Source organism: Ranitomeya variabilis, chromosome 1 (assembly GCF_051348905.1).
Source record: "Ranitomeya variabilis isolate aRanVar5 chromosome 1, aRanVar5.hap1, whole genome shotgun sequence".
In the NCBI taxonomy this organism is placed as follows: domain Eukaryota; kingdom Metazoa; phylum Chordata; class Amphibia; order Anura; family Dendrobatidae; genus Ranitomeya; species Ranitomeya variabilis.
Window position 1 is genome coordinate 561,914,599 of NC_135232.1, and position 26,994 is coordinate 561,941,592.

Sequence of the window (26,994 nt, forward strand, 5' to 3'; positions counted from 1 at the left end):
TCGACTGCTAAATACTAAGTACTCTCCTGTGGGTCACGACCCCTCTCCCCATCCCCAAATAAAGACATGACTCCCAAATGGATATAATTGGCCACAGCGGCCTTTATTATAAACAAACAAAACATATAACAGTAAAATAAGCTGGAAGGGGTCCTTGAAGCTAAAAATCTGGTGTTAACCATATGATAAACTAGTGGATGAGAACCAACCATAGTTTACTCTCAGCCGTTACCCCACTGGCTCGAGAGCACCAAAATTACCCCGGAGGGTTACCATTGTCCACTTCCAACTTAGAAATCTGGCCCCCCGTTGCCAAGATTCCCCCAAAACACCAGACCCGAAACCAAAACTTATACCAACTGAAGAATCCATATCCCGACGGATCCCCCAGGCCAATTTAGCACCAACTCCAAGGACCCCTCCCACCGCCACAACGAGGGTACTTGACCACCTCAAGTACCCGAGACCCCACCACCCCTAACCACTATGGCTCTTTCAATTCCGGTCTGCAGCCCCAGGGCCCACAAATCACTGCCCACAGCGTTCAAATGGACACCATCGCCCAGAAGAAAGTCGTCATCTCCACGTTCCAGCTCAAAATGCAGAACTCCCAGACCCCCATTCCGAACCACAAAACCAGACACTGCCCTATTAACCTTGACGCGGGCTTTATTAATCCTAACCACCGACCTAGCATGCCTCCAAGATTTCCATGGAACAATCTCCGACCACACTACGGACATCTCCCGAAAGGAAATTCATAATCTCAGCAGGTCATGCTTGATGTCTCGAATCAGCTCCCGACAAGGGCAAACTCCCAAGTCGTTTCCCCCAACATGTAACACCAAGATATCAGGTGGCCTGTCCAAACGAACTCCATTATGCACCTCCTGCATGACTCTGTTCCAGCCCAAGCCCCGGAAACCCAACCACCTGATAACGGCCACGTCCCTGGAAAAACCCAGCTGTCTTCCATCCTGTCGGACGTCCGCCCGCTTCGCGCCCCAATAAACGTAGGAGTGGCCGACAATCCAAACAAACAGCGAGGTTGAACCTGGAAAACACAAACAACTTGAAAAAGGGGAAGGCAAAACACACAAGACAACCGATCAACCAAACTCTCAAGGCCTAACATAACTCTGATAACGGCCAGACTCCCACCGACCTATCCTCTGTACCACTGTAGGAGCCAAACCACCCAGCGCTGCCTCTGTAGCAGCCCCAATACAAAAAGAATGAGAGGCGAATCTAGAAGAGTCCACACCAATGGCCATTAATGCCTGCCGAAAAATAGCCACGAATTGATATCTGGAAAGAAATGTCCCGTCCTCGTGACGCAACAAAGGCCCATCTCTGTTCGGTTGAAAACAATCAAAGACCCGCCAACAACGGATAGGACACATATCCGAACCCGAAACCGCGGCCAATACCACCTTCTTTCCTCTCCCCGCCTGATCCGTCTTAAACTTCCGAATCCAAAATTGCAAGGACCCCCCGGAAACAAAGACGTCCCCGGCCCAAAGCCCCCCTTGCCGAACAGTAGTAGGAGAAACGAGCTCCCCCACTCTCAAAGCCCCGAAAAATACAAGGGAAAAGGCAAGCCGAAATAAGGCGGCCTCGAAACGGGAATCACAGATATCATCCAGCTGCACACCTAACTGTTCCAACATCTCAAACGACATTGGGCGCCTGCGATCACCTCGGGTGCCTGCTCTTCTCATCCCCTTCGCTGCTTGCTTCACCAAAAAAGACTTCGTCAACTCCTGAAGACCCCGTAGCCGAAAACCAAAAGCCAACCCTGCTATTATCCGGTCGACCTTAGCCGCCGACCATCCGTGATCCGCCCCATGTCTCAACCATAGAAGCAAGGCCCCAACTTGATCCTGTCCCGTATCAGCAACACCGCACGATGCCAACCAAATCTCCCAAGAACTCCACACCGACCGATAAGCCGACCACGTACTAGGAGCCAAGGATTCCTGAATTAAAGGTTCTGCAGCCCGGACACCACGCTCCAAAGTTCCGCCAGGCATTCCAACCCCGTCTCCTCGGCATCCGGAGCCAGTGACCGAAAACGCTCCCACTGAAAACGAGACAAAGAGTCGGCAATACAATTTTGAACACCGGGCACGTGAGATGCCGTAAAATAAGTATTCAAGGACAAACAAGACAATACCAACTGACGCAGGACTCTGATCACCGGAGGTGAGGATGTCGTCAAACTGTTGATGGCACATACCACTGCCATATTATCACAATTAAAACGAACCCATTTATTATGGACGTCATTGCCCCATAGCTGCACCGCCACCAAAATCGGGAAAATCTCCAGCAAGGTAATGTTCCTTACCAACCCGTTCGAAAACCATTCTTCCGGCCATCTAGCGGCACACCAACGGCCCCCAAAAAAGGCCCCGAAGCCAAAACCGCCTGATGCGTTAGTAAAAAGATCCAGGTCAGCATTAACCACCACGTCATCCATTAACAATGAACGCCCATTGTAACAAGCCAAAAACCGGTCCCAAACCTCCAAATCGGCCTTGTGCTCGGCCGACAAACGAGCAAAATGATGAGGGGCGCTCACCCCAGCCGTGGCACTAGCCAGCCTGCGAGAAAAAACTCTCCCCATTGGGATAATCCTGCATGCAAAATTCAGTTTCCCGAGGAGAGACTGCACTTCACGCAACGGCAACTTCTTCAAGCGTCTAGCATGCGCCACCTCATTCCTCAAACCAAGCACTTTGTCGACAGGCAACCTAAACTCCTATTTCACCGAGTCGATAACAATGCCTAAAAATGACAGACTCGTACACGGACCCTCAGTTTTTTCGGGCGCAAGTGGGACCCCGAACCGCTCAGCTATCCAAACAACAGTCCTCAACAGGACCTCGCAACATGGAGACCGTTCAGGGCCTATGCACAAGAAGCCGTCCAGGTAATGAATTACCAAATCTAAACCGGACACATCCCAAACTGCCCATTCAAGAAAGGAACTAAAGGCCTCAAAATAAGCACACAACAACGAACAACCCATCGGCAGGCATCTGTCAACATAAAACCCGCTGTCCCAATAACAACCTAACAACCTCACGCTGTCGGGGTGAACCAGCAATAAACGAAAAGCTGCAACGCCCCCTTGCCACAACTACGCACCCACTTGGCTGCCTCATCAAAAGACGTATAAACTACGGAACAAAGCTCTGGATCGATCCCATCATTCACAAACCTCCCTTTCGGATAAGATAAATGTTGAATGAGCCTAACCTTGTTAGGCTCCTTCTTGGGAACCACACCCAACGGTGACACGACCAGGTCGTCTAAAGGAGGAATGTGAAAAGGTCCAGACATCCTACCTAACGCCACCTCCTTACTCAATATTTCAGACACAACCGATGCGTGCAATTCAGCCGATCTAAGGTTCTTCAAACTCTGTGGCACATCAAAAGCAGGGGCGGGAATGCAAAACCCAATGCTAAAACCCGCTCGCAGCAACTCCGCCCTCTCCCTGTCAGGGAACCTATTTAGAAAGGGGACCATCGCGTCCAACCTCACCGGCGTCGCCCCCTTTGGAAATACTGTCAGGCTTCCCTTTTCTCTTAAAACATCTGGACACTCCATGGGAAGAACCATTGCAGTGCGAGCACAAGTGCTTGAACTTGCAAGTTGTTCCAAACTTACACTGGCCCTTGTTGAACTGCCAGCATACTCCATGTTTTTGACCACCGGATTGTCCTGAGTGACCCCCGGTTCCTGAGGAGCTACCTTGCGAAGCGGCTTGGCCAGAAGCTCCGGCCCCGCTCTGAAAGGAATGACCAAACTTCGTAGGCGCCATAACACGCAACCACAACCCAATGTCTTTCTGGTCCCACCGAATCGCAGGACGAACCGCCTTCCGTTGTCTGAACTGCTCGTCGTACCGCAACCATGCTTGGCCCCCATAAGCCCTATGCGCCTCACCTATAGAGTCCATGTAACAAAACAAAGCGGATCAATTTTCAGGGGCCTTCTCATCAATAACACTCACCAAGATCGCAAATGCCTGAAGCAAATTCACAAACGTCTGAGGAATGAAGCGCCATCGCCGTTTTTACTATCCTCCTTCTTGCTCTTATCCAAATTAAATTTCTCTAACTGCAAAAGCGAAAAAATCTCCACGTATTCGTCTTTCCAAATCTTTTCCCGCACTTCCTTCTTCAAATGTGCCCCTAACGGCCCCTCAAAACAGACATATACCTCGCCACGCGCCTTATCGTCTAAGCGGATGCCCCCCTCCTTTTCTTTCTCAGTCTGTACGGATACAGATACCGGCACAGCTAACCTGTCCCGCCCCATAGACCCGCTGCCCAACAACACAGGCACTACATCAGAAGAACTCACCCAGGCTGACAAAGGGGACGTCCCAGACCTAACACCGCCCAATCGCGACAACAGCTCCCGAACACCCGACAACAGCTCCCCCACCCCTTCACAACTCGCCTCACCCCGCACGCCAATTCCTTCACCCCAATCTACCGACCCCCCAACCCGATCTACCGCAACTAACGGAGGCGTAGAAAATGCCGGCGACATACGAAACACAGAATAGCTCTCACCAGGCTGCAGGGGAGCTGCGGTCCCCCCAGCCGCAGACGCTGTAGTAGTCCGGCCGTCTCTTGATCCCGAAGCCGACCTCCGGCCCTCCTGGATGGAAATTGCACCTCTCAACGCAGCGCCAGCCGATCCGGCCCCTGCGGAGGGCACTGTGGTGGATCCGTCCAACCCGGGTGCAGCCTGGTGAAATGGAGCTCCGGGCCCAAGCCTGCCATCCGATCCACTGCCGTCCGTTACCACCAAAAAAGATGCCGCCCCGGTCGCTGATCCGATAAGGGAACTGCGATCCTCAGCCGAGTCCAGCAGCCCCGCGGGAGCTGGGGCGCTGCCTGCCGCTGCCTTATGGAGATTCCCCCGCCGTCTCGCGTTGCAAGCAGAGCCAGGCCGCCCGGCCTGGTCATCACCGCGGCGGCCCGCCGCAACATCGTTCTGGCTGTTGCTGGCTCTGGCGCGCACCGGCCCCACCCCCCGGAGCGAGGGGGGAGAAGGCCTGACCGCCGCCGCAGGGCCCGGCGTGGCAGGTGGATTCCTCCCGGACCGCAGCCTGCTGGGGCGCTTGCGAGCAGGCACGTGGTCCGGAGGGTCCCTAGAGAGGCTCCTACGCCGCCGCCGAGACGCCTGGGGAACATCAGGGGAAAGACGCTCCGGCGGCCTCACTCGCCTAGAACGCCGCTCGCTGGGACCGGCCACCACAGGATCCCCGCTGCTGCCGCCCAAGATGCCGGCCACCTGTGCCTCCAACCAGCTGGGGGGCTGGTTCACTGCAGCCGCCCGGAGCTGAGACAGCACCTGCTCTATGGCGCTCATCCTAGGTAAGCGCAGGTGTCCTGCTCGATTGGCTCCTGAGTGGGAAGTGACCGGCTCCACCCCCCGCCAGAGCTATAGTACCCTAACTTCTCACTAATTCCCTCCCCCTCCTTACAATAACCCCCAACCTCCCTTATGCCTAGCTCCAAACCCCCTGTCATGACGGCTTCCGCGTACGCCGCCCGTGGGAGGGGGTGGGGCAGCTCGCTCCAGCCTGCTCTAAAGAGATGGAAAAAGGTCAAAAAAGAAAGAGGAGAGATGAGAGACAGAAAAGACAAAGGAGAAAGAGAAGACAGAACGGACAAAAAGGAGAGAGAAGAGACAGAATTGAAGAGGCATAAGAGATAGAGGAGAATAAGGAGGGAAAATTCAGAATAGGTGACGGAGACGACAGAGGAGACATGAGAAAAAGAGGGCAGTAGGAACAAACAAGAAAAACACAAAAGACACATGAAGATACAGATACTGTAAAGGTACCTTCACACTGAACAACTTAACAACGATAACGATAGCGATCCGTGACGTTGCAGCGTCCTGGATAGCGATCTCGTTGTGTTTGACACGCAGCAGCGATCAGGATCCTGCTGTGACATCGCTGGTCGGAGCTAGAAGGCAAGTACCTTATTTCGTCGCTGGATCACCCACTGACATCGCTGACTCGGTGTGTGTGACGCGGATTCAGCGATGTCTTCACTGGTAACCAGGGTAAACATCGGGTTACTAAGCGCAGGGCCGCGCTTAGTAACCCGATATTTACCCTGGTTACCATTGTAAATGTAAAAAAAACCAAACACTACATACCTTCTGATGTCTGTTGGGTCCCCCGGTGTCCGCTTCCCTGCACTGTGTCAGCGCCGGCCGGCCGTAAAGCAGAGCACAGCGGTGACGTCACCGCTCTGCTTTAGGCCCGGCGCTTACACAGTGCAGGGAAGCGGATGCCAGGGGACCCGACAGACACCGGAATGTAAGTATGTAGTGTTTGGTTTTTTTTTACATTTACACTGGTAGCCAGGGTAAACATCGGGTTACTAAGCGCGGCCCTGCGCTTAGTAACCCGATGTTTACCCTGGTTACACGGGGACTTCGGCATCGTTGGTCGCTGGAGAGCTGTCTGTGCGACAGCTCTCCAGCGACCACACAACGACGAAACAGCGACGCTGCAGCGATCGGCATCGTTGTCTATATCACTGCAGCGTCGCTTAATGTGACGGTACCTTTAGAAAAGAGAAAGAGAGGGCAGAGGAAAATAGAGACATAGGAGAAAAGAGATTGGGAAGAAGAAAAAGACAAAAAAGAGAGGACAAGAAAGACAAACGAGATAAGAGATAATGGTGAGAAGAAAAGAGAAAGGGGGAAGAACAAACGAGAGATGGTAGAGAAAATAGACCAAAGAGAAAGAAGTCAGAAGGTAAAGAGAACAGACAAAGGAGAAAGAAGAGACAAAAGGAGGAAAAATAGATGAGATTGATGAGAAAGAGGAGAAAGAGAGGACAGAAGGTTGAGAGGAAAAAAGAGCCATAGGAAACGACTAGACAGGAGAAAATAGAGGAGAGAGAAAAGAGAAGAAAAAAAACTGAGTGTAGAACAGAGGGGAGGCAGAGGAGAAAGAGAGGTCAGAAGGGACATAGAATGGAAGAGGGCAGAGGCATCAGAAAAAGGATAGTAGAGCCTGGAGGAGGAGATCCGAGTCTGGAGGAGGACAGAGGGGTCTGGACGAGGATAGGGGAGTCTGAAAAGAAGACAGCAGACTCTAAAAGAGGTGAGAGGTGTCTGGAGGAGGACAGAGGCATCTTGAAGAGGACAGAGGAGTCTGGAGGAGAAGAACAGAGTCTGGAAGAGGACAGATGCATCTTGAAGAGAGAACTTGGGACTTTGGAGGAGGAGTCTGGAAGTTGACAGTAATCTGGAAGAGAACAAGGATTCTGGAGGACTAGTAGAGTTTGTAGAAGGACAGAAGGATCTGGTCTATTACATGGGGTTGTAAGAGGACATGGAAATCTGGAAGTGGACAGAGGATTCTGGGAGAGTACAGAGGTGTCTGCAGGTAGCCAGTTGAGTCAGGAAGAGAACAGAGGAATCTGTAGGAGATCAGAGGGTCTGGAATTAAACAGATTTCTAGAGAGAGACAGCCTGAAAGGGTTACCGTAGATAATTCTGGGCAGTGGGCAGAGTAACCACAAAATTTACTCTTTAATAAAGGTATACATGGTTGTGCACAGACCGATGTTACTGCAGTTTATTATTTGTCATTACCTGAACCATGTGTACTGAGGGTTTGGGTGCCCTTCACAAAAACACTTGAGGGCTGCATCATTTTTTCCAACAAACCATTGATCATGTCCTTGTATTGTGACGTCAGCCAGGTCTGTAGGAATTATGGAATATTTTATTAGAAAAGCATTTCAATCTTCTGTACTGCACAGAACACAACATTGACAAGTATGTGTTGTAAAGCAAGAGGATGTGCTCCACCAAGACCTAGAGCACAGATCCAACAATCTGGCAAATCTAGGAAAGCTCAAATAAAGTGGAGTCTCCATGTAGTTCTCTTTGTGACATGGGAAAATAGCAAGTACTTACATTCCACCTCCAGGACATGTGTGATCCTCTTCTCCTGCTGGAACACTGGGTGAGACACCACGCAGGTTAGCAACTTTTTGTGCATACTCCGGGTTGGGACCACAAAAAACTCACTAGTCACTGAGGCCGATCGAGAGTGAGAATACGTATGGGACGTATTCTTCCCAGACACTTCAGTTTCCCATGTCAGGCTGGGAGCAGGGTTCCCCTCAGCTGTACAGGAGGCAGCGAGGCTCAGGCCCACTCCCTCTACCAGCGATGGACCCGGGTTCAATGTTGGCAAAGGGGGCACTACATGGCACAGAAAACAGGAATTAAAACCATACCAAAAACCTCCAGACATTGCTCCAGCCATAGTGGTAGGACTTCTTTGTTATTGCACTTATCTAGAATCTACAGTCATGGATTAGACCGAAACAATGGAGGCTGGAGAACAATGATCAGATGATCAGACTTAAGGGCTCATTTCCACTTGCAAGGAAAACGGACGAGTGCAATCTGATAAAAAATCATATTGCACTCGGACCAATGTTTTTCAATAGGTGTCTTTTCATTTGCGTTTTTTTTCTCAGCCGAAATCGGACTGAGAAAAAAATCGCAGCATGCTGCGATTTGCTGTGAGTCTCGGACGAGACTCGCCAATGCAAGTCAATGGGTGCGAGAAAAAAATCGCACAGAATACGGACCATCCGTATTCCGTCCGTTTTTTACGGATACCTTACCATTCTGTGGCATAGAACACTGTAAATGGTCCTGTAAATGACTGTATAAAAATAGTTGCTGAGAAAAAAAACGGATTGCATACGGATGTCATACGGATGTAAAACGGATGGTGTGATTAAAAAAATCGCATTGAACTCGCATGACAATCGCATACTTTTCATCCCTTTTTTTCGGTCCAGATTACTGATCGTTTTTGCTCTCGCAAGTGGAAATGAGCCCTAATGCAGAAAAAAGAGGAGCTGCACACAGCCAGCAGTCAAATCATTGTTAGATAGCCGTGTTACCTACATACCCCCATGTATATCTCCCCTACACCACTCTGCAGGGATAAATGTTGCTGGATAAGTGTCTACTTTACATGCCACTCTTCTTACCTAGCACCTTTAGTGTCACATCAGCCTCAAAAGTTCCTGCTGGGAAGGTGTAGACGCGACACTGGTAGACACCTTCATCCGCCTGGACAACGTTCTTCAGGATTATTGTCCCATCTTCTGGCTTTAATGGAGATTTTTCCTTTACTCTTCCTTCATACTCGTGAGTGACATGAGCCCCAAACTCTGTGTTTAGAATGGCAATTTGCATGCTTTGACCATTCATAACTTTTTTTGACCAGATCACTTGAGTGACCTTCTCTAGTTCCTGGGCTTCATAATAACATGTAAGGGAGACATCTAATCCCAGGACTACGGTGACTCCATTCTCTGTCCTTACAATGCCGGCAAAACTTCCTGTGAGAAGAGAAGAAAATCAATACCCAAGACATGTGGCAACCTCCTACACCACCTGAACTAAAATATGGGGCTATGTACCTCCTCATATCTTCTCTCTTAAGAACTGGGTTTCTGTATATTAATACTCAACCTACTGTCACGGTTCACACCGTGCTGTCACGGATCCCAACGATATGTCAGGGATCCCGGGGAGGATACCTTTATCGTCCCCACTACTCTCACCAATTTGTTACAAACCATGGTTGTTTGATGGCTCCTGGTTCCTTCTGAAGGGGATTTATCTATATTCCACTTCCCAGTTCCGGTTTAGAACATGCCACTCTCTGGCGCCCCCCTTACCCTCAGGTCAGACTAGGTACTGCACCTAGGGTAATTAGTCACCAGAAAGGCTGCCTGCTATGTACTGGCTATTGGGCACGCTACAGCGAGGGCGATATAACTACTTCCACACAGGTGGGAACAATAATTATCAATGGTGCCAGTTGCTGCAAAGAAGCCCAATTGCACAGGACAAAGTCGTTGCCAAAAGCTCCGATTAACGGGTCCGGAGCCAACCCAAATCAGTAGCGCAATTCACTTCAGAGGAAGCGACAGTTCGATCATAGAGCAGGAAGAGACAACTAGTAAATTATATATTTTACTCCATAAAAAGTTAGGCAGTGTTTACAAAGTATAAAAGATATTACAAAAAAGACGAAATCATATGTACATTGCAGTTACAAATAAAATGAGGATTAAAATAGAATAGAACACTCACATATTGCTTAGATCATTCCAGGCTAACCATGCTGGTGGGAGGAGCCAGACATCACAATGCATATAGGGTCTTGTTGCAGCAGCTTCCCAGATAAAAGTGAAAGCTGGGCTGAGTGCAGTAACTTATACTTCTGGGCTTGTGACATCACTAAAGGGGCTGGTTTACCTGCACCCACCCCTAGCTGCCAGGGTGCACATTTTGGTAATAAAACTTATAATAATCATAACTGGGCTTGAGAACCTAGCAGAATAACGGCACACACATCACTCATCTTATATTGAAATTAGCTTTCTAATGATTCCAAACTCGGACTAGCTATTCCACTCGGTTCAGGAGAAATCCATTTCTTCGGTTCTTTTGGTGCTAGAATTTAGCAAAAGGTGCCGTAGTGAAGCTGTATCAAAGCACGTTCCAAATATGTATCTGTCATATCTCTATCATACATTGGCGTCACATTATGGCTTCTTTAATATCTCCTCACATACAGCAAGCACATGGGTTTTTAGACAAAGAAATTCCTTGCTAATTAACATTCCTACCGGAGGTGGAAAGGAAAGAGTGAAGAGAGAGTGTAGTATGACACCTTGGAATGTTCCAGTAGGTGTGATAACAAATAAAATCATATGCCACTTTATACATTATTGTGACACCTACACAGAGGGATAGCTCTCCAAATCGTCCACTGCAGTTCTTATGCATCACACACTGCAGAGACCAAAGCCCCTCAGATACATACATACATACACCAAAGTTGCCTCTACTGTCGTGCCACTTTTGTGATATCGACAGTAGTCCAACATGTTTACCATCTTAAGTCCTCTGTTAGCATGCTCCTTACCTCTAATATATGGCACATCCTACAGTTATTCCACTTTTATGATGTCTAGAAGAACCCCATTATCCTGCTTCTTACCTCTAGTACATGGCACACCCTAAAGTATCACAACCCATATGATATCAAGAAGACCCCCTGCTATCTTTCTTCTATGGGTATTCCCATTCAGTTTGGTTCTTCTTTGTACATCATCTTGGATGAGTACATGACAATGGAAGGGATTGTTCACAAATCACATACAGCGGGTCAGGCTCAGGTGAGCAGGTTTTGTCTTGTGAGCGCTCTGTGACCATTGATGGTGACTAGCATCAGATCTCAGAGCAACCTGCCTGGGGTGTGTGCTATTTACTATGTGTTCATCTGATGACAGACTACTGCATTTCAGAGAACTCCGATATGCCTTCATCTAGGATCTGTCCTTGCTGAGAAATGGCTTCAAGAAGGGCACAGTAGGCAAGGGACTTATGATATACTAGTCTATTGCACATGATATCCTTATCATTTTTGCATTTGACTACAATTCGAATACTGCTTTTATTGAGTTTTTATTCTAGAGCTTTCTAGCCCCATGCTTAACAACTGAGCAATGTGCATGGTCCTTGTACCTAAGCCAAATGCCCGAGCCTTGTCCATAAGTCATGTGCCTGAATCTTTTAACTGAGCCAAGTGCTGAAGCCTTTGCCTGAGACTTATACTTTAGCATTGTATCTAATCAAGTACCCAAACCTTGTGCTCAAGCTATATGTAGCGCCCCCACTGCCGCAGGGCCGAGGGGTACCCGGTACCGGGCCTCTGAGTCTCTGCTCTGGGGTTGTCACGGTGGCTAGGCCCGGTCCGTGACCCTGCTGAGGGGCGCCCAATGAAAGGTGTGGATGATGGTGGTAGTGCGGTGCAGTGCTGGTCTCAGTAAATAACGAGGACACCAGGTTGCAGTCTCTTTACCTTTTTACTGAAGGTTTGGAGGTACCCAATCCAGAGCTCTGTTAACTGGGCTGGCTGAGACCGGCCGGTCCAACGGCACATCCGGAGTCCCCTTTTCAGGTGGGAATCAGTGTCTACCTTCTAGCGCCTGTGTGTTGTAGTCCTTCCCTGCTGAGCACCCCGGGATAGTCCTCACAACTTAGTCTGTCTGTCTCTGATGTTCATTCTCTCTGTCCCCCAGATGATATGGCTAGGACGCACCCGTATGACGGGGTAGGCCTGGAGTTCTTCTGGGACTCTAGAGTCGCCCCTCTCCCACAGCTGCCTCCGTTGTCTGCTTAGGTGTTTAAGTGAGACAGCCAACCTATAATTGGCTGCCCTGCCGTGGTTTGAAGTAGTGCTTAAAGTCTCTTACTTTCTCGGCGTTCCGGCCACCGACTGTTTGCGCCTCAGAAGGATGTTGCCTTGATCTTACAGCACGACTCCTTCTGGTCCTATCGCCTCTTTGCTGTATTCCCGTTTTCTCACTTAGCACAATAAACCTCGCTTCTTGTCCTTTCTTAGGAATCTGTCAGGATCCCATCCCTGACAGGTCCTCTCTCTGGCTCTTCCCAGTTACTTCTCTCAGTCTTCCTGTCCAACCCCCAGTTTTACCAGAGTGTGAGGAGTGGCCTACTAGATAGAACCACTCCCCCTGGTGGCCGGAGTGTGAAGTGTAGTGTGAGTGTTACCTGGTCAGGTGAACTCCTTTAGTGCAATCAGACGTAACATCACTCCCCTTAGTGGCAGAGCGACATTACTGCAACGACCAGGACTCTGGGGCGCTGCACTCCCCCCCGGTTAAATCCAGTACTCCCGGACTGGGAAAACAAGAACAACAATACATGTTAACAGAAAACACACAAAATTTTGAAATATCATAAACAATTAAACATAACAGTGCTTCCCTTTATGGGAGGTGAGGACTCTTGAACGTTGCGAAAGTTAGGTCATGCACAGTTTATGACTCTCAGTTCAGTGGTTGAAACAGCGGGGACCCCGGGTAAACAAAGGGGTCCCCTTTTAGAAGTTTTTGGAGCAATTCACTGTCCATTACTCCGTTGTCCATTTTAAAACCTGGAACAAAAGATATGCACACAAACATTTTCAACTAAATAGCAGCCCTCATTAATACCTCCAAGTTTTGTAGCGGAGGGGAGTTTGATTCTGAGTGCTGCGCGTAGACCTTCACAGCGCAGGGATTGCTACTGGCCTAACAGGGCCCACTATGCTTGCTACCGCTGGTGTAGTGCACTGCCTTCTAGCTACACTTCTAGTGAGTCTGGGTAGCACTGGCAGGCTGGAGCTCTCAGGGCTGCTGCTACCAACAGTGGGCATGGCAAGTTCGCCGATAGCAGAGGGAGAATTTGCTAGTTCAATGGTCGGCACGGCATCTTCAGGTAAGGCTTGTTGAGGTTGCGGGGCCGGATGATCTGGCACCACCACTGGTTCTGGTAGGTTCGGCTGGTGGAACGTTAGAACAGGTACCACGATGGCCTGCTTTATCTGAGTCCAGGACTGGGGAAAGTCACCAAGGACAGTGTGGATCATCTCCTCCTTTTCTACAGGTGGGGAGGTTCCTGGATTCATTTCCCTCGCTCTCAGCTTATCAGGGCAGGCTTTAAGGTGGTCCCTGGATATCACCGTTGAGGTCTCCCCTCCATCCTTACTGATGAGGCAAACCTTCGTGTTGTCGAAATCGGATGGCAGGACAGTATACGGTTCCGCTTCCCATTGGTCGTCGAGTTTGTGTAGCCTCCTCTTTCGTTTGAGTATGTGCTCACCAGGTGGCAAGGGAATTGCAGGGGCATGCTGGTTGTAGTCCCTTTCCTGTTTTTGCCTGGCCTGAGCAAGGCTTCTTTCCATGCACTCCTGTACCTTGCGGTACCTTTGCCGCCTCTCGGCATCCCAATCGGCATCCGGCGAGGTATCTTCGGGGGTTAGGACCCCCATGTCCGGATCAACGGGTAACTTGCTAGACCTTCCTCGCATCAGGTACGCTGGAGTGCAGTTGGTGGAATTTACTGGGATGTGATTATATATGTCCACCAAGTCAGGCAACTTCGTTGGCCACAGGCTCCGTTCCTCTACGGGCAAGGTCTTTAGTAAGTCGATCACTACCTGGTTCATCTTTTCGCACATCCCATTGGTTTGGGGATGGTACGGTGTGGTTCTGATCTTCTTACACCCGTACAATTGGCAGAACTCCTGGAACACTTCCGCTTTGAATGCTGGTCCCTGATCGGTCAGTACCTTCTCCGGGAAGCCATGGGGCCTACAAAAGTACTGCTGGAAAGCCTTGGCGGCCGTCCTGGCCATTAGGTCCTTGACAGGCACAACCACCAAAAATCTGGAGTAGTGATCCACGATGGTAAGAGCGTAGACATAGCCTGACCGGCTAGGTGTCAGCTTCAAATTATCCAGCGCGACCAGTTCGAGCGGCCGCTTGGTGATGATAGGCTGCAAGGGAGCCCGTTGGCTGCCACGGTCCCTCCTGCGTAGGCTACATGGACCGCACTCTCGACACCACTTCTCAATGGCTCTCTTCATGCCAATCCAATAGAACCTCCCTCGGAGTAGCCTTTCCAGCTTCTTCCATCCGAAGTGTCCGGCTCCATCGTGGTAGGCTCCCAGAACCATGGGCGCATCTCGCCTTGGCACTACTATTTGCCATACCAATTCGTGAGTACGTGGGTCGATGCTTCTCCGGCACAGCTTGCCATCATGGAGAAATAGTTTACTTCTCCCCTTCCACAGCTGTTGGGTCTCCTGTGGATCATCTGGGCCGGGATGCAACCCTGCCTGCGTCAAGAGCTCTTTCACCCGACGGACCGTGGGGTCACCATCCTGGGTCTTCGCCCATCCGTGGTGGGGCAGGGGATTCAGCATGTCATCCGGTTGGTTCTTGTGCCTGTTCTTCACATGATGGGAGATCTGAGTGGCTTTGGGGCGATGGAATGCAGGCAGCTCCACCTCTTCAAGTGCCTCCGGGTCTTCTCCCGTTTCTGGCAAATTGGGCATTCGGGATCGGCATTTGCATTCTTGCGTCCTGCCCGGTACTTGATGGTGAAGTCGTAGTTGGACAGTCGGGCCATCCACCGCTGTTCCAAGGCCCCGAGTTTGGCGGTATCCAGATGCGTTAGCGGATTGTTATCCGTGAAGACGGTGAATTTCGCTGAGGCCAGGTAGTGTTTGAACCTCTCTGTCACTGCCCAGACGATGGCAAGGAATTCCAGCTTAAAGGAACTGTAGTTGTCAGGGTTCCTTTCCGTGGGACGAAGCTTCCTGCTGGCGTAAGCGATTACCCTCTCCTGGCCTTTCTGGACCTGGGACAGCATGGCCCCCAATCCTACATTGCTGGCATCCGTGTACAGCACAAACGGTTGGTCGTATTCGGGGTAGGCCAGTACCTCCTCTCCCGTCAGTGCCGACTTTAAACAAGTGAAGGATCCCTCCAGCCCCTCGTTCCAATCAAATGGGGTGTTCCTCCCCTTAGTCTTCTTCGATTGGCCCACCAACAGGTCTTGTAAGGGCGCGGCCTTCTTGGTGAAGTCCTTAATGAACCTCCGGTAATAGCCTACCAGCCCGAGGAACTGCCGGACTTCGTGGAGGTTGCTGGGCTTTGGCCAGTCCTGGATCACCGTGACCTTGTCGGGGTCTGGGGCCACTCCTTCGGTGCTCACCACATCGCCCAGGTACTGCACTTTAGGTTTCAGCAGATGACATTTGGACGGTTTCACCTTTAAGCCAAAGTTGGACAGGGCTTCAAACACCTCAGCCAGGTGCTTCAGATGGTCTTCGTAGGTCTTAGAGAAGACAATGACATCATCCAAATACAGCAGTACGGTTTCAAAGTTCTTGTGCCCCAGACAGCACTCCATCATCCTCTGGAACGTCCCCGGGGCATTGCACAATCCGAAGGGCATGTAGTTAAATTCGCAGAGACCCATCGGTGTCGTGAAGGCCGTCTTCTCTTTGTCCGCCTCCACCACGGGAACCTGCCAGTACCCACTGGTGAGATCTAAGGTAGAGAAGTAGTTAGCAGATTTTAAGGCAGCCAGAGACTCCTCTATCCTGGGCAGTGGGTATGCGTCCTTATGTGTAATGCGATTCAACTGCCTGTAATCAACACACATCCTCATTGTACCATCCTTCTTTTTAACAAGGACTAATGGAGCTGCCCAGGGGCTACAACTGTCTCTCACCACCCCAGCCTCCTTCATTTCTCGCAACATGTCCTTGGCACACTGGTAATGAGCTGGGGGTACAGGGCGGTATCTCTCTTTTATGGGCCGGTGATCTCCCGTGGGAATGTGATGTTGGATCCCTTTCAGCTGTCCAAAATCTAAGGGGTGTTTGCTGAATACCTGCTCGTACTCGTGAACCACCCTGTAGGCCCCCTGTTTCTGATGGGCTGGGGTGGAGTCAGTGCCCACATGCAATTCTTGACACCAATCTTTCGAGTGCCCTGCAGAACCGTTGTCCTCCGCCACGTTTGACGGGACCAAGGGTTCAGGTGTCTGTATAACACTATTATTGACAACGAACAGTTTGGCGAGCGTGGCATACTTGGTGAGGTGAACCTCTTCCTCCCCACAATTGAGGACACGTACGGGCACCCTCCCTTGGCGGACGTCGACCACCCCCCGGGCTGTCAGGATAGTAGGCCTATTGTCTGAGTATACGGGTTCTACCAAGGCCTGGTAGTCCTTACCCCTGAGGCCTATGGCTGCCCGACACCATATTAACATCTCACTCCTGGGGGGTATTGCGATGGGGTTTGAATCACTCACAGCGACACGACCAATCTCACCACCAGTCAGCTCTACCTGCTGTCTCTGCATCAGAGCTCTGATTTCTTTTTGCAGGGCGTGTTGTTCACTATGGCCAGCGGTTTCTGCTACCTGTTGCAACAAAACAATAACTTCTGCAAGACAATTTTCTATAACATTAGTACCGATGGTCATCATGGGATTACATTCACGGTGGTCAATATCAACAATTACAATCCCTTGGGCCTTCATTTCCACCCGCCCCACCTTGATGGTGACTTCTTTATATCCCACTTGTGGCAACGGCTGACCATTACTGGCTATGATGGTGAAATCGTCATCGGGGCCACGAGTAATATCGGTGTCCTCCCAATACTGTTTATAAAGCACGTAAGGCATAGTTGTCACCACAGAACCGGTGTCCAGCAGAGCGTTCATGGGGATACCGTCGATCACAACAGGAAAAACTGGTCGCCCTCCGTATTTGGCTCTCCAATGCTGCGGGCCTGATCGTCCTACTCCTGGGGGTTGGCCCTTTGCCCCAGGGGTTGCTCGTTTAAAGGACAGTACCTTGCAAGGTGGCCCACCTGGTGACAGCGGCGGCAGAAGGGTCGTCCGTCCTGATGGAAGCGATCGCTGTCCCGGCCTCTGGTCGGTGGAGTCCTCCTCTGTCGCATCCAGGGAACATCTTCTGGTCTGGAGGCCAGCTGGATCTTCTCCTTGGGGGCCTCCTGTAGGGACTGCACCGTCCGGGCAAGGGCAGCAACGCTCTTGGTCAGCTCCTGCATCTGGAGGCGGAGTCCTGCAGGGGAGTCGTCCTCTAGGCTCTGGGCGTCGGCCTCGGCGGCAACTGGGGCATCCGACGCCACCTCCTGGTGGTATGTGAGAGCGGGACGCCTGGGTGGTATTGTGCGGCTGGGTTGTCGCTCCTGCAGCGCCTGGATAGCTTTATCCTTGAATTGCGCAAAAGTCAAGTCTGGATTCTGCATGGCCAGGAAGTGTAATTGGCCCCTTTGGTGACTGCACAGGAGCCCCTCAATGAACCGCTCTTTCAGGAGTTTATCCTCATCTTGCATGCTGCCGGGGTCACTCTGCTTAATGGCCCGCAGCGCCTCCTGGAGATTAAGGGCATAGTCCCGTAAGCTATCCTGCGGTCTCTGTTTGCATCCATAGAAAGTCAGTTTAATTTCTGTAGCAGTGCGGGTATCAAAGGTGGCTTTGAGCTTTGCAAAAACCTGCTGCGCAGTTCCCTTATCCGCGGCGGGCCAGGACTTCACTTCCCTCAAAGCCGCCCCGAAGAGTTGGCCGATTATCATATGAACCTTCTGTGGCTCCGTCAGGGGATAGAACTCGAGCAGGCTGCAGATTCCCTCTTTAAAATCAGTTAATGTGTGCGACTCCCCGGAGTATCGCGGGAGCCAGGCCGCTCCGGGCAGGTATGGCATAGAGAAGGGCATTATGGCCTTTGTGGTGGCGGCAGTGTCCGACTGGTTGATGGGGGCAGCGGGCTCTGCAGCCACCGGTGGTGATATTAGGGCCGCGGCTACATCCGCTAAGGGGACCGGAGCAGCCTCTGCGTTCACGGCTGCGACCGCCGCCTCCGCTTCCCCTGACTCGGACATGGCTGTCCCTTCCTCCCACTAACCTGCTGGAGGTTGGAATTTCTCTTCCGGGGTTGGCACCTTACCGCGCTTTCTCGTTCCGCGCTTCTTTTGACCGGTTCCGCCCACGAAGCTAAGGCTCCTCCGTCCGTGCGCGGCAATGGCGAATTGTGGCGGGAACTCTTGGCAGCAATTGGCAATACACAGTCTTTGCAATAAGTCACAGTCCAAGCACAACAAATCACAGTTCCAAGGCACACATGACCTGATTCTTCAGGCTTAAGTAGATCCTGTTCGTGACGCCAAGTTGTAGCGCCCCCACTGCCGCAGGGCCGAGGGGTACCCGGTACCGGGCCTCTGAGTCTCTGCTCTGGGGTTGTCATGGTGGCTAGGCCCGGTCCGTGACCCTGCTGAGGGGCGCCCAATGAAAGGTGTGGATGATGGTGGTAGTGCGGTGCAGTGCTGGTCTCAGTAAATAACGAGGACACCAGGTTGCAGTCTCTTTACCTTTTTACTGAAGGTTTGGAGGTACCCAATCCAGAGCTCTGTTAACTGGGCTGGCTGAGACCGGCTGGTCCAACGGCACATCCGGAGTCCCCTTTTCAGGTGGGAATCAGTGTCTACCTTCTAGCGCCTGTGTGTTGTAGTCCTTCCCTGCTGAGCACCCCGGGATAGTCCTCACAACTTAGTCTGTCTGTCTCTGATGTTCATTCTCTCCGTCCCCCAGATGATATGGCTAGGACGCACCCATATGACGGGGTAGGCCTGGAGTTCTTCCGGGACTCTAGAGTCGCCCCTCTCCCACAGCTGCCTCCGTTGTCTGCTTAGGTGTTTAAGTGAGACAGCCAACCTATAATTGGCTGCCCTGCCGTGGTTTGAAGTAGTGCTTAAAGTCTCTTACTTTCTCGGCGTTCCGGCCACCGACTGTTTGCGCCTCAGAAGGATGTTGCCTTGATCTTACAGCACGACTCCTTCTGGTCCTATCGCCTCTTTGCTGTATTCCCGTTTTCTCACTTAGCACAATAAACCTCGCTTCTTGTCCTTTCTTAGGAATCTGTCAGGATCCCATCCCTGACAGGTCCTCTCTCTGGCTCTTCCCAGTTACTTCTCTCAGTCTTCCTGTCCAACCCCCAGTTTTACCAGAGTGTGAGGAGTGGCCTACTAGATAGAACCACTCCCCCTGTTGGCCGGAGTGTGAAGTGTAGTGTGTTACTTGGTCAGGTGAACTCCTTTAGTGCAATCAGACGTAACATCACTGCCCTTAGTGGCAGAGCGACATTACTGCAACGACCAGGACTCTGGGGCGCTGCATATATACCCGAGCATTTTACCTGGTCCAGTTTGTCAAGGCTCTTCCCCGAGTCTTTTTTTCTGAGTCATCTACCCTAGTCTTGTTCCTGAGCAATATGTCAAAGCCTGGTACCTGAGCTTGTAACTTAGCCATGTGCCTATGCTAGAGCTTTTTACATGAACCAAGTCTCCTTTGTGGAGAAGTCATTTTTGGACACCTTACTTTTCTGATCAGGCCGGAAGGGCGGGTGACAGGGTCATAAGTCACATTCAAAGCTTCCTATCAGCCAAATCAAGCAGAAAATGTTGACAGGCGCCTTATACTAGAAAAACCTGATGCTCTGGATTCCGCATATTACTCTGCATCATGCAAAAACTTGTTAATACTCAGCCAAGTCTGGGGGAAAGCAAAACCTTGAAAAATGGGTGCTGAAATATTAGTCAGCAACTTCTGTCCTACCTCAAAGATATAACCTCCCCCATGAACGACTCTCAGGAAATAGCCCATAATGCAAATTCTTCAATGGTGACAGCTTAAAATGTGAGATCAGTAGATATAGAGATAGACACAAAGACTCACAGACAAAAGGAAGGGTCCAGAGTGGAGGGACAGAGGGGCACAAATGGACAGTCGGGAGGGACATGGTTCCGGAGGAACGAACAGAGGACTCTAGAGGCATAAATGGACAGAGGAGAAAGAGGGGTCTGGAGGGAAGTAACAGAGTTGGGCAAAATGGACAGAAGAGTCCAGAGGGGAGAGACAGAGGGGTCCGTAGGGACAGAACATAGGGACCCAAATGGACAGAGGAGACAGAAGAGTTTGGAGGAAAGGAACAGAGAGGGGCCAAAATGTACAGAAGAATCCAGAGGGGAAAGACAGAGGGGCCCAAATGGACAGTCCGGAGGCAAAAGACCTGGGTCCAGAGGAACGAACAGAGGGACCCAAATGGTCAGAGGACTCTAGAGAGGAGAGACAGAGGGGCCAGAGAGAAGGAACATAGGTGTCTAAAAGGACAGAGAACTCCAGACTATACTAGAGGTGGGAGGTATCGATTTATAATGTACATGACTATATTAGAGGTGGGTGGTATTGATATATAATGTACATGACTAAATTAGTGGTGGGAGGTATCGGTATATAATGTACATGACTATATTAGAGGTGGGAGGTATTGATATATAATGTACATGACTATATTAGTGGTGGGAGGTATCGGTATATAATGTACATGGCTATATTAGAGGTGAGGACTATTGGTATCTTTATGTCATCTGTTGTTTTGTTTGTTATCTGTTAATATTTATTTTCATATAAATGCTGTAGCCACACCTTAGTAAAAGACCAGTACCCCTATCGCGGAGGGTCACCACAGCCATAATGCACTGCAGGCACAGTCACAGCAGAGACGCACTAGTAGATAGTTCACTATTTGAGGATGGAAAAAGTTTGTGCCCACGAGGCAGCTGTTCCCACAGACCATGAATAAATGATGAGGGTGATAATCTGCAGTTGGCGGACACAATTGCTGACAGTTGAGAGTGTACAATGCTCAGGAACTGCAGGATGTGCATACTGGTGCACTGTTATGAAGATCCACATAGTCTATGGATTAAATCTGGCATCAGTGATGTATGCAATGTTGGTGTTATCCAAAGGTGGGGAATGTCCTGCCTGTGGTAACTTCTGGGGTGTGCCTGAATTTTTGGACTGGTTTTATGCCTCGGCCATTTAATTTTTCAAAATGTGCTGGGAAGCACACACAAGTGAAAAATTAATGTCAGATGTCGGCTTCTCCCAGGGTCGGCTCAGTGACCACAATGTGATGTATATACATCAGGCCCAGTGACCCCTATGTGATGTATATGTATCAGGCCCAGTTACCCCTATGTAATGTGTATACATCAGGCTCAGTGATCCCCTTGTGATTTATGTACATCAGTCGTGGTGTCTCATATATGAGGTATATACACATGAGGCCCAGTGACCTCTATGTGATGCATACAGCAGTCTTTGAATCTCCTATATGATGCATATAGAGTACTCTCAGTGTCTACTATGTGATGTATACAGCAGTCTCTGTGTCTCCTATCTGATTAATACATCAGTTTCTGTGTCTCCTATGTGATGTGTATACAATAGTGTCGGTGTTTTCTAACTGATGTATATACATCAGTCTCGTTGTCTCCTATGTGATGTATATACAACAGGATCGGTGTCTCCTTTGCAATGGAAAAACAGTTGTAAATATCAACATAATCAATACTACCTAACAGCACAAGCCTTACAAAAGAGAAGCAGGTATGGCCATCACATTAGAGGTGAGATATTTAAATGTTTGACCAAAAATAAATTTTAAGTTGATAATTATGTATTGTTGGCAAATAATTTTGCAACTATCTATTTGGACCTTGAAAGAAAAATGGTTCCCCACCCCTCATGTAATCAGTCACTTGTCCGCTCTATGGAGTAGGCCGCTTGTCTGCTCAGTGGAGTCGGACGCTTGTGTGCTCAGTGGAGTAAGAGGCATGTCTGCTCGGTGGAGTCAGCTGCTTGTCTGTTCAGTGCAGTTGGCTATTTGTCTGCTTGGTGCAGTCAGCCGCTTGTCTGTTCAGTGGAGTCGGCCGCTTGTCTGCTTGGTGGAGTCGGCCGCTTGTCTGCTCGGTCGAGTCGGTCGCTTGTCAGCTTGGTGGAGTTACTTGTGTACTTGGTGCTATGCACACACAGACATGGAGGAGATCTCACTCTGTTTGTCCCTCCACATTCTTGTTTATAGATCAGTTCCTCTCAGTTGTGCATTCCACGTGGATTTGCGACTTCTAACAACCACAGTTTTCATTGCTAGCCACCATGAAAAAAACTGACAGCAGGATCTTGTAAAGGAAAGTACAGAAAAGGCTGTGATACAGATTACACTGATATCTTTGGGGAAGAAATCCTCTCTGTGGTTCTTCTTTAATCACCATTTGAAGTTTTCTGCTAATTCGGTGCACAGGGCGGGACTCTGCATTAATGTTTGCCAGGGAGATCACACAGATCCCATGCACATATCTCCCTGCCATTAGAAGATAATCACAAACCAACACTCTGCTGGCTCCAATCGTCAGGACAATTACACTATTGATTGACGAGTGATTGATGAGGCAGCGTCTGCTCCCACTACTAGGCTAGTTATTGGGGAACTCACAGCAAGTGTATGGTATAAACACATTGTCAGGAAATCGGAAGAAGTTCTTACTACCTCCATTACACATACAGAGTTCTCAGCTGCAGTTCCCTCTGCCTGCCAGCACAGGCTAGAATTCTAAGCCACTCTTCCTCCCTCCCCCCTGCCATATAGCTGTAATGTGAGACCAGCGTGACAGCAACACTCACTGAAATTGCTGAGGAATTTTTATGGCTCTGAGCTGGGAAAGCCAGCCTTCTGTCTAAACCCCTCATCCCCCCTCCCGCCTGATACCAGCTATAACTGGTACTGCAACTTTCAAACCGCATGGGACTCTTTTGTGCTAGAAAAGTTATGTATAATGGCACCGATCAGGGATAGGGATATAAAGGTTACATATTACGAATGTCCACCAAGAAATCTATAATCACTGAAATTGCTAGGATCTAAACCCAATGAAATGCAAGGAACGGATTTCTCTGTGAGTGGGTCATATATCTACACCGTGTTTATACTTAAAAGAACCCCCATGATGTGGTGAGCATCATGATCATTGTGTTGTTCTTCTACGAGGTTCATACAGCAAGTTATGTATAGAAATCGCTTGTCATAACTCTAAGAAAGGGGAGTATTCAGCCTCTGAGTGAGGTCACCACAGGGGGAGTGCCTTGGTATTGGGCATGGAGATAAGTGAGTAAGACATCAGTCTTCACTAGTCTTTTGTCCTGAGTCTAGCTGTGAGACAGATCTGTAATGCATCTGGATGTATACCCATCCCCGACAGCACATGGTCTGCCATGAGATGAAATGACATAACGAACTGTAAGGGTTTTTCAACTTTAATCCCTTTTTATTTGTAATTGTACTGTACATATGATACTTGTCTTCTTTTGCAATATCCTTTTACCCTTTTGTAAACACTACCTACCTTTTTGGAGTAAAATATATAAAACTACTAGCTTTGTTTCTCCTTGCTCTATAATGTACTGTCACGTCCTCTGAAGTGAATTAGGCTACTAATTTGGGTTGGCTTCGGACCTGTTATTAATTAAGAAATCGAAGCTGGTGGAAGCCGATTTGTCCTGGGCGTTTGGGAGACTTTGTAGAGATGGACGGCGTTGATAATTATTATTCCCGCCTGAGTGGGAATAATTATATCGCCCTTGCTACAGCATGCCCATTGACCAGTACAAACTAAGGCAGCCTTTCTGGGATCTGTGACCCACATCCAATTCCAACACATGGAATATATACATTGAAGAGCAAAAGGGGACCAATGTTTTGAATTTTTGACTTTCTGGCTCCATATCTCACCATCCACTACTGCTTTGATCTTGAGGCTACCATCTGTGGTCATTTCCTAAGGAAGAATGTCTTGACACTTCAAAGGTGGATTTACAAAAAACGAACAAAATAATAAATATAAAAATTTTGATCTTTAGGAGCAACACAGTAATATTGGGGTGACATGACAAAAATCTGCATAACTAATCAGATGCTAAATAGCCGCAAGTCAAATTTGTTTATGAGATATCCAAGATGATTGTCTATAAAATGATGGCAGTCTCACATTCAAGGCTGTAGTGGATGATGAGATATGGCGCCTGAAAGTCAGAAGGTCAAAACATACTTAGTCTTTTGCTTTTCACTGTGTATGTATATATATACAGTACAGACCAAAAGTTTGGACACACCTTCTCATTTAAAGATTTTTCTGTATTTTCATGACTATGAAAATTGTACATTCACACTGAAGGCATCAAAAATATGAATTAACACATATGGAATTATATACTTAACAATAAAGTGTGAAACAACTGAAAATATGTCTTATATTCTAGGTTCTTCAAAGTAGCTACCTTTTGCTTTGATGACTGCTTTGTACACTCTTGGCATTCTCTTGATGAGCTTCAAGAGGTAGTCACCGGAAATGGTTTTCACTTCACCGGTCTGCCTTGTCAGGTTTAATTAGTGGGATTTCTTGCCTTATAAATGGGGTTGGGACCATCAGTTGTGTCGTGCAGAAGTCTGGTGGATACACAGCTGATAGTCCTACTGAATAGACTGTTAGAATATGTATTATGGCAAGAAAAAAACAGCTAAGTAAAGAAAAACGAGTGGCCATCATTACTTTAAGAAATGAAGGCCGGTCAGTCTGAAAAATTGGGAAAACTTTGAAAGTGTCCCCAAGCGCAGTTGCAAAAACCATCTAGCACTACAAAGAAACTGGCTCACATGAGGACCACCCCAGGAAAAGAAGACCAAGAGTCACCTCTGCTTCTGAGGATAAGTTTATCCGAGTCACCAGCCTCAGAAATTGCAGGTTAAAAGCAGCTCAGATTAGAGACCAGGTCAATGCCACACAGTTCTAGCAGCAGACACATCTCTACAACAACTGTTATGAGGAGACTTTGTGCAGCAGGCCTTCATGGTAAAATAGTTGCTAGGAAACCACTGCTAAGGACAGGCAACAAGCAGAAGAGACTTGTTTGGGCTAAAGAACACAAGGAATGGACATTAGACCAGTGGAAATCTGTGCTTTGTTCTGATGAGTCCAAATTTGAGATCTTTGGTTCCAGCCACCGTGTCTTTGTGCGGCGCAGAAAGGGTGAACGGATGGACTCTACATGCCCGGTTCCCACCATGAAGCATGGAGAAGGAGGTGTGAAGGTGTGGGGGTGCTTTGCTGGTGACACTGTTGGGGATTTATTCAAAATTGAAGGCATACTGAACCAGCATGGCTACCACAGCATCTTGAAGCGGCATGCTATACCATCTGCTTTGCTTTTAGTTGGACAATCATTTATTTTTCAATAGGACAATGACCCCAAACACACCTCCAGGCTGTGTAAGGGCTATTTGACCAAGAAGGAGAATGATGGGGTGCTACGCCAGATGACCTGGCCTCCACCCTCACCAGACCTGAACCCAATCGAGATGGTTTGGGGTGAGCTGGACCGCAGAATGAAGGCAAAAGGGCCAACAAGTGCTAAGCATCTCTGGGAACTCCTTCAAGATTGTTGGAAGACCATTTCCGATGACTACCTCTTGAAGATCATCAAGAGAATGCCAAGAGTGTGCAAAGCAGTCATCAAAGCAAAAAGTGGCTACTTTGAAGAACCTAGAATATAAGACATAATTTCAGTTGTTTCACATTTTTTTGTTAAAGGGAACCTGTCACCCTGTTTTTTAAAGATGAGATAAAAATAGCGTTAAATAGGGGCAGAGCTGGGCTTTACATTAGTGTCTTTATTGTGCCTATATTCCCCAGCTATGCTGCTGAAATACCTTTGTAAAGTCGCCGTTTTGGGCTGTCATTCACGCTGGTCTGGTCAAATGGGCGTGGTGACATCGCTGTTTCTTCCCCCAGCTCTTGCTTATCTGTACGTTGGTGGCGTAGTGGTTTGCGCATGTCCAACTGCCGAATCCACTGCGCGGCTGAGGGAAAGGAGCGCGATCTGTGCTATTGCCCTGGTGATCGGTGGGGGCGGCCATCTTCCTGAGGCCGCGCATGCGCAGATGGAGTGCTCTGCTGCACGGGGCTTCAGGAAAATGGCCGCGGGATGCCGCGCATCTCGGCTTCAGGAAAATGGCCGCCGCGATCTCCATCTGCGCACGCGCGGCATCCCGCGGCCATTTTCCTGAAGCCCCGTGCAGCAGAGCACTCCATCTGCGCACGCGCGGCCTCAGGAAGATGGCCGCCCCCACCGATCACCAGGGGAATAGCGCAGATCGCGCTCTTTTCCCTCAGCTGCGCAGTGGATTCGGCAGTTGGACATGCGCAAACTACTACGCCACCAACGGACAGATAAGCAAGAACTGGGGGAAGAAACAGCGATGTCACCACGCCCATCCGACCAGACCAGCGTGAGTGACAGCCCAAAACGGCGACTTTACAAAGGTATTTCGGCAGCATAGCTGGGGAATAAAGGCACAAAAAAGACACTAATGTAAAGCCCAGCTCTGCCCCTATTTAACGCTATTTTTATCTCATCTTTAAAAAACAGGGTGACAGGTTCCCTTTAATTATATAATTCCACATGTGTTAAATCATAGTTTTGATGCCTTCAGTATGAATGTACAATTTTCGTAGTCATGAAAATACAGAAAAATCTTTAAATGAGAAGGTGTGTCCAAACTTTTGGTCTGTACTGTATATATAGGTATATTTATACAGTATATAT

The 26,994-nt window shown here is 49.2% G+C and overlaps 1 protein-coding gene across 2 annotated transcripts in view; it reads right to left on the reverse strand.

The window, feature by feature from the left end:
- The window catches only part of NECTIN4 (nectin cell adhesion molecule 4), an 81,055-nt gene that overhangs the window by 31,818 nt on the left and 22,243 nt on the right, over window positions 1–26,994 (reverse strand). For both annotated transcript variants that reach the window (XM_077256863.1, XM_077256856.1), the window contains exons 2-4: window positions 9,075–9,428; window positions 7,978–8,268; window positions 7,651–7,762 (exon numbers count right to left, since the gene is read on the reverse strand). In XM_077256863.1, the coding sequence (XP_077112978.1) occupies window positions 7,651–7,762; window positions 7,978–8,268; window positions 9,075–9,428 (757 nt within the window). The remainder of the gene's footprint in view (window positions 1–7,650; window positions 7,763–7,977; window positions 8,269–9,074; window positions 9,429–26,994) is intronic.